Source organism: Cinclus cinclus, chromosome 12 (assembly GCF_963662255.1).
Source record: "Cinclus cinclus chromosome 12, bCinCin1.1, whole genome shotgun sequence".
NCBI lineage: Eukaryota > Metazoa > Chordata > Aves > Passeriformes > Cinclidae > Cinclus > Cinclus cinclus.
The window spans coordinates 16054483-16062558 of NC_085057.1; the positions used below are offsets into that span (position 1 = coordinate 16054483).

The 8076-nt window shown below is 43.8% G+C and overlaps 1 protein-coding gene across 2 annotated transcripts in view; it reads right to left on the reverse strand.

Moving 5' to 3' along the window:
• CACNA2D2 (calcium voltage-gated channel auxiliary subunit alpha2delta 2) overlaps positions 1 to 1193 on the reverse strand; it is a 188283-nt gene extending 187090 nt beyond the window's left edge. Inside the window, exon 1 of one of the 2 annotated variants that reach the window (XM_062500985.1) lies at positions 1112 to 1193. In XM_062500985.1, coding sequence (XP_062356969.1) covers positions 1112 to 1192 — 81 coding nt within the window. In that variant the 5' untranslated portion in view covers position 1193. The remainder of the gene's footprint in view (positions 1 to 1111) is intronic. The other variant, XM_062500986.1, reaches the window with a different exon arrangement.
• Between the last annotated feature and the right edge of the window lie 6883 nt (positions 1194 to 8076).

The window sequence follows — 8076 nt, forward strand, 5'->3', positions numbered from 1 at the left end:
TTGAAGTTCACTTGAAATGAATGCACACAAAGCCCAGATACACCATTCAAGAGCTCAATATGAACACAAATTAATGGATGAACCATGAAGAGTTTTGCAAGCCTTCAGGTAAACTAATTTCAAAATGCATTTAAAAGAAAATAGTGTGACCTCTCTGTTTAGACAATGGGTTACAACCAACAGTATAAAATTTCAGCAGTTCTGTTTAAGCCAATATATCCAGTGTAAGACAGACAGTAGGAGTCCCATAAAGTATTGGCATCTGAGAAGAACATGTCACTGTCACCAGAAAACACAAATACACCCATGCTTTTTTTCTGGGGTAATATATTTATCACTCTAGAGAAGCCTATTTTCTTTAAATTAACACCATAACTGTTATTCCAAATTGCTCAATTTCAAATCAGCCAGTCAGCACAAGAGTGTGGGCAAGGGGAAACAGGGTTTTAGAGGAAAAGGGAAACAGGGAAGGTTTCAAAGGCTGTTTGATCCCAAACCTAATAAACCCCGATGAAGCTGTTCTGTAACTGCCCTAACCTAACCCAGAGCACTGCTGCCAGAAGATCAGGTCTGGCTTCTGCAGACTCTGCATCCTGGTGCTAACTCAGGGAGCAGGAGACAGATGCCAGCATCAGTAACTAAATTTTGTTTTCTGGCAGTTGGAAACAGTAGCCAAACAATTAGTTTTACCTGCAATGTATATTTAAAAGCAAGGAGCTTCCAATGGCTAGCAAAATTATCCTTTCAACATTTCCTGCTTTGTCAACACAAGTTTAAATTTAAAAACACAAATTAAACTACCTTCAGTCCCTGGAGGAAAGGTTAGATGATTTTAATATATTTTAGTGTGTCATATAGGAAAAAATTGAGAGGTGCATGCTCGGATAGCAGTGACATGAAATCCCAGAGACAGATACAAACCACGCTCACTCCCACACACTTGATAAATGCATCTGATTGCCCAGGAACCAGAAGCACAGCCAGCCATGACCCTGCACATGGAGTGAGCTGAGAGGGTGACTGAGTGCAGGTGTTCACACAGGTGATTTCTGCAGATGAGAACATTCATTGCCACAAGAAAGGCAGCACAGGTAAAAGAAAGACAGCTTACCTTTCTGAGCTGCTGGACTCCACCAAATATCCTCATCACTCCATCAATCTCCTGCTCCAGCCTCCTGGCCCAGTACTGCATACTGCAAGAGATGGAGAGAAAGAGAGAAAGAGGGAGAGAGAGAGAGAGAGAGAGAGAGAGAGAGAGAGAGAGAGAGAGAGAGAGAGAGAGAGAGAGAGAGAGAGAGAGAGAGAGAGAGAGAAAGAGTCAGAGCCCTGACACTGTGTAGATAAGCAAGGGACTGAAGGGAGAGGGAGGAAATCGTTGCCTCAGCTAAGTTCACTGCTCTCTCTGCAGCACCCAGTGCAGGGCAGAATACCAGGAAAACACCACTTTGAGAATTACAGCTGGGGCAGGTGATCAACTTGAAGATTTCAAAATTTATGCACAAGGCACCACAGAGAGAAGAGGGAAGAAAAAGGTACAACAAAAACCACCAAGGCTTGAGGCTTTATTTTTCTCCTTATATAAATGTTTGCAGTAGCAAATTATTTAAAAGCCCAGAGTGATTAACAAGGTCGAAGTGCTGTGGAGTACAGAAAACAGCTTAATGCTTTAGCAAGGCTCTGTGGCAGAGAGCAAACCCCAAGCCATGGCAGGGCCAAAGGTGTCTTGTCCTACTGCAGCAATGGATTATCCTTGCAGCACCACGGGAGAGAGCTGGGCACAGCCAGGAGCCAGGCACAGAGCAGCGAGTGCCCGAGGGCTCAGCTGCCTTGCACCTTCAGCAGAGCCCAGCCTGTGCCAGGCACCGACTGTGCCAGGCCCGCTGTGGGCAGAGCTGCCTGCTGAGGCAGGGAAAGGGCTGGGAGCTGCCACTGGCACATCCTTCATACTGAGCCCTGGGTACAGAGAGGGAGCTGCTGCCAGGCCTTCCAACAGGCACAACACCCTTCCATACACTCAGCCACGTGGATTTCTGCTTGCAGCAACGCCGAGCTAAAAACAACAACAAATAAACCCTCTTCTAAATCCACAGAACTTGATAATTCTCCTTCTTTTAATGAGATTTGCTGGCTTCAGCCACTGCCCAGGCAAATGTCAAATCTCCCGTCTGACCTGGAAAAGCAACACTCGATTGTCTCTGCACCACTTGGCACTGCCTTCAGTGCTTTTTTCACAGCAACATTTCTCTCTCAATGTATGCCACTGAAAAGAGGGAAGGAGAAGAAGGCGTAGGTGGTAAGGCCAGCAGCAGGGCAAAGTGCTGGTGGGAAGGAGCTTGGGGAGATTGCACTTTGGTTAGGTCCACCAAATTATTTCATTCTCCATTCAAAGAGATATCCCCGAGGCAGCCCACACACATTCCCCCACTACCCCCAAACCATGGAGGGGGCTTGCCCAGACATCAAGCAGCAAAGAAACACAACTATTTTTCAGCTGGGCACTGCAGGACTCTGAATTACACAGCACAGCCCCAAAGCTGGGCAGAATTACCAAAACAGATAGATGCCCTGAGCTGAGGGGCAGAGCAGAGCTGAAGTATCAAGTTTGAGGGGTGAGGGACCAGCAGGGCAGAGGGAAGGACTGGCAGACAGACATGTGTTACTCAGGCAAAATTCATGCTAGTTAACAGCATACCAGGCTGTGGGTGAAAACAAGATTAAATTGTTCGTGGCAAGCCCTCTCAGTTTTCCAATGTAACTTGTACTATTTCCCATCTTCCTGCAGAGGCAACGCTGCCTCTTGTTCCCTGGAAGCGTGGCTGGGGAGGGGAAATGTAGGAAATGAGATGAGTGAAGATATCAGCAAACCCCCTATTCTGCCAGAGGAGGGAGAGCAAAGCCTTCAGTGGGGCTGCCAGTGTGAAGGTACCAGGGCACAGACAGAGCTGAGAGGGGTTGAGTTTGGGGGCTTTTGTTTCTTTTCCTTCTCCAGTCAAACATTTTATCAAAGGTATATTCAGGTTACCCTGAGTACCAAAGTTACCCACAAATCTTCTGAAGTATTTTCACCAAAAAATATCTATTTTTTTACATAAGGCATTCATTTTTTTAAAAAAGCCTTGAAAAACCAAAACTGAATTTGTTTTTCCCCTCCTCCAGTTTGTCTAGTGAACTGAAAAAAATCAATTATATGCTCATACTCAGCCACAGGTCTGAGAAACCCCACTGAGCACTTATGGAGCTGACACTTTTCCTTAACTTCCAGCTCTGCACAAGATCCTCGATTTCAGTGACACCTGCCTGTGTCAGCTCTCACCAGGAACACCAACACCACCACAGCAAGGGAAAATTACCTCCCATCTTGAGCTGTATCCATCAACATTAACAACTACTCATATCCTCTTAAATGTCACATATGGCCAAGCCTCCAGAAAGGCTTCCTTAGAGAAGTCAGAGGCATCAGTATTACTCTGTTTGCAGATGCAAAAGAGACCCTGAGCTCCCAGTTGAGCTGGGATTTACAATTAATTTAAATCTAGTCAGCAGATTCGTTAATTCTTTTTAACTTATTCCACCCCCTGACTCCCCAAGAAGTACTATTATTTTAGAGAAAAGCCACTGGGTTTTTCATTCACAAAAAAAGCTGCAATTCCCTTTAACTGTGCAGTCTTATGATACCTCTCATTCTTACAGACCAACAGCTTCCAAAAGAGTCTAGCTAAGCCTTGTGACATCAATATGAAAAATAAATAAATACACATATTACACTATGAAATAAAAAGGACAGCATTTTGGCATAGCTGACACCAGGTTTCTAGATTTTAAAAAAAAAGTAATTGCAGAAGCAGCTTTTTTTTTATGTAACATGGCTATACGAGAGCTTTTGCCAGTGTAAGCAAAAATTCTTTTTTTCCACCCAGCACAACCCTCACCCACATCAAAGGACTGGCAGAACTCTTGTCTGACCCATTACTATGTCCGTCTGCCCTGGTAATGTCCATGACAGAAGTCTGCAGAGTGGGCCACATCCCAAAATCTGAAGGTTTCGTCTCAGTGGCCATATACTGAGTTGAAAGTTACCATTAAAATACCCCATTAAACTAATGCACCTAAAATTTTATGTAGGATGACTGTAGCAAGGCTGCAGAGGGTAAAGAAACTGCTAGGTTATGATGAACACGGAGATGTCTGTGTGCAGAGTATCTCCTATGGAAGTGGTAAGCAGTAAGACAGGACAGTCATTGCATTCCTGGGCCATTACTGCACGCCTCAGGTGCGTTACAGGGCTTGAGGAGCGATAACTCCTCCAAACATGCTGCCAGGAGTGCCCTGCTGCTCTTGTGAAATGTCATTTACAAATAAAGCATAAAGAACACAGCTGATGCCCTGGCTGGGAAGCCAGTGGCACGGCTGTGGTGGTGAGAAAGGCTCCTTTATGAGCCGTGTGCACAGTGCCCTCCTAAGACCAAGCCCCACTTCGGTGTCCGCTGTTGAGAGAAAACACGGGCCACGAGAAAACCTTGGAGCTCAAGAATTTGTGATAGCACTTAACAACACTGTGCCTGCAGGAACTGCATGGAAGGAGCCTGGCAGCCCCACGATGCCCTGGCCTCTCTTTGGCAGTGACATGCCCAGCACATCTCACTCATTCCCATTGCTGAGGTGTCTCCATAGGACTCTCCCAACCCAACAAATCTACAACTGTCATATAGACGTTCAAGATATCCATCGAAAAAATGGTTGTTTTCTTCACCTGTATATAGTACAGCCTCCAGTGCAATATTTGCCAGGGAGGTAACTGATTTTTGAAAACATGACACCATTTATCACTGCCTCTCCAAAGAAAATTACAAAAATGTTAATTGATTACATAATTTGCATATTTGATTTTTCTTAAAGTTGTTATAAAGTAGGCTTTTAAAAAGAAGCAGATATTCAAAACTATTTACTGTGTCAAGCAGAACATCAGGAGGCCTGTCATGGCTGTTGCAGTTGGGACCAAGAAGCAAAGCATCCCACGTGTCCCATTCCTGCTCAGTGGCCACCTGTGCCTTGCCACTGGTCACTGCAGCCCATTTTTAGGATTAGGGCATGTTCCATGCTTCAGGTAACCCTAGCAGTTCCGTGCACATCCGTGTTGGTGTCTGAGGCTACACTACTGCTCCAGCTGCGTAGCTTCAGAAGAAAATTAAATTGCCTGGAAAAACAGGAGGCAGGCTGTGCTGGGCCCACATCCTCCCACACTTGTGCAACACATCAGATGGCAGCCTGAGTCCTGATCTGTATAGGAACTGGGGCCACTCACAGAGAAGCCATCAGTGCAAGCCATGCACTACCAGGCTGTGGCCAGCACCAGGGATGTGCCACAGCAGCTCAGCCCAAGGTCACTCTGTCCCCTGGTAGCTTTGGGTACATGGGACAGACCCCTCCCAGGCTGCAGTGACACCTCCTCATGGCTAACCAAGGGGCAGGCAAGGCAGTTACACAAATGAATGCTAATGAATGTAATTCTCATTGCAAGGCACCTCTCACAAAAGCACTGGGAAAAGAGAAGCAAGAAGAAAGAAAATTAGCTTTCTGCTTGAGGATATTTTTTCCTTAAAAGAAGCCTTAAGAGAGTGCTTGTTTGGCTGTGAACAGAAGAGGGTGTTAGAAAAAAAATAAAACAGGAGATTTGATCCTTTCCTTTTACTGCCTTCCTCGCCCAGAAAATAAGAGAGAGTCACAGAAACATAAAAGCACAAGAGGAGAAACTACTTGCTAAGTGGACCTACTGCCCCAAAGCTTATTGGGTTCTATACAGAGCGTGTTCTAACAAGTGTCTACACTTCCTGCAGTGAGCTCAGCCAAGAATGCTTCACCCTGATTCATACGCTTTGGTTCAGTGCCCAAATATTGCTATTTAATAAGGTTATTAATTACTCTGTTGTCTAATTTTTGCTGTGCAGGAACTTCTTATAATTGGCTTATTCCTTCAAGATGCTTAATCCTTTAACTATAATAGCGTGTGTCAGTGCACACACATGCATGTGTATGTGCAGGATATGCCCCCTCTGAGCTCTCTTACATACCTAGGCTGTAAAAACCCCACGCAAGGCAGTATTTACCCATCAAGGGAAAACAAGTTGCCCTTTTATTTTCCCTTGAAGCTACAACTTAGAGAGAACACCTGTTTCCTTCCAAGTAACTTACTGACCATGCTTCCAGGCATTATCAAGCCTTCCACATTGTCATTTTATGACTGTGTTTTAATTTAAAGTATGTGCCCAGGTGTTTATATAAAGGAAGGGTGGGAAAAATTGCCTGCTGGACTAGTCTTTTCTTAATATTTATCAAGACATTATTCACCTCTACCATCTGGTCTTCCCTGTAATAAGAAAGCATCTTTGACATTATTATAAGGGGGAAGGACAGGACAAATGAATATTAGAACTATATCCTAAGGACTGTCTTTTAAGAGACAGGAAGGGGATAGTCTTTCATGACATTATTTTGTTCTCCTCAATTCAGACATTAAATTTCTGTGTCTGTGTCTGTGTCCTATCTTCTGCTTATCTTTTCAATTTTTTGCAGCATGGTATGTCTTGCAAAAAAACTGCACCTAAGAAAAACCCCAAGTGCCAAACCAGATCCATCTTGATTCCAGTCTGACACCCCAACATGTATTAAAATATAGTAAAAATGGTAACTGTGGAGTTTTCTCAACCTGCAGGATAGCTAAAGCTGGGTGTGGAGAAAATAAGACTGAGAGGCAAATTACACCAAAAAAAAAATTGTGTTTCATTAACAGCTCTCGAGCATGAATATTTCTGCAAGTAACTGTGAGAAAACCAACAGTGACCACCAACTTGTCACCAGTGACATTTAGGACAATAGGAAAATTGTTCCTTAAATATGATATCATGATCAAAAAACAGAAGGCATTACCCATTCAAGGTCTAACTCCACCTGAGAACAGAACAGGCAGTAGCTGTTCAGTCAGTCACAGATATGCAGGATGGCAGGGGTTTCAGGAACTCCCCTTCCACCATTACTTGCACTGAAACTCTTAAATACCTGAACCCTCTGCATCAAGTGTTGTCAAATCTGTTCTTTAAATTCTCCGCTGAAGGTGAACCCAAGATCCCCACAGTACCTCTTCCCAGTTCAATTTTTCAGCACGTGGCAAAAAAGCTCCCTTCTTATTCACAGTTCCTAAATCTCTGTTCCCTCTTTCCACATATCCCACCTACAACTGACACTGAAAAAAATGTTACAACAAGCTCCTAAGAACTGGAAGATCATTATTCTGTTGCATCCTTTTGAGTAGTAAAATAAATAGAAAAGCAAACTCAGCTTTTCACAGCTTCCTCTATTTTGCACTGTTTTCTAAATATTTCATTCTTTTTGTTGCCCTGCTCTAGATTCTCTACAGTTTGCCTGTATCTCCAAAGACTCATGCCAAAAAGTGAGGTCAGGTACTCCAACAGAAGCCAAACCCAGTGCTGTATGGGGAAGAAGCCCTTCCCAGTCTTGTCCAAGAACCTACTGAACACTGCAGAATAAATGTGCCCTTCTACTATGACAGTACTTAGTTGACTCAAAGTGATCCACAATAACTCTCAAGATCTTTTTGCCACGCTGCTACCCAGACAGATGTTCTTTATTCTGTGTTTGTACATTTCATTTCTCCCTCATAAGTGAAGTACTTTGCATTTGTTTTCACTGAATTTCATTTTGCTGATATCCAGCTCGCCGTTCAATTTTTCTGGATCATTTTGAATTCTGGTAATGCCTTTCAAAGTACATCCAACCCCTCCTAGCTCAGCGTAGCCTGCAAATTTTATAAGCATATTTCCCATTCCATTGCTTAAGTTATTAATGAAACTATTGAATAAAAGCAGGTCCAGGGCAGATCCCTGCAGGACCCCATTTGAAATGCCCTCCCAGTATGACAAAGAGCCACGATAACTATTCTTTGAGAGCTGCGTGTCCAATCAAAATATCTTGAATTTCAAACTTTTCAAAAAGCTGATTTGGAGTATTTGATATGCAAAGGAGCTGGAGGCCAAAGGATAATGCAGTGAATAATTTAAATCC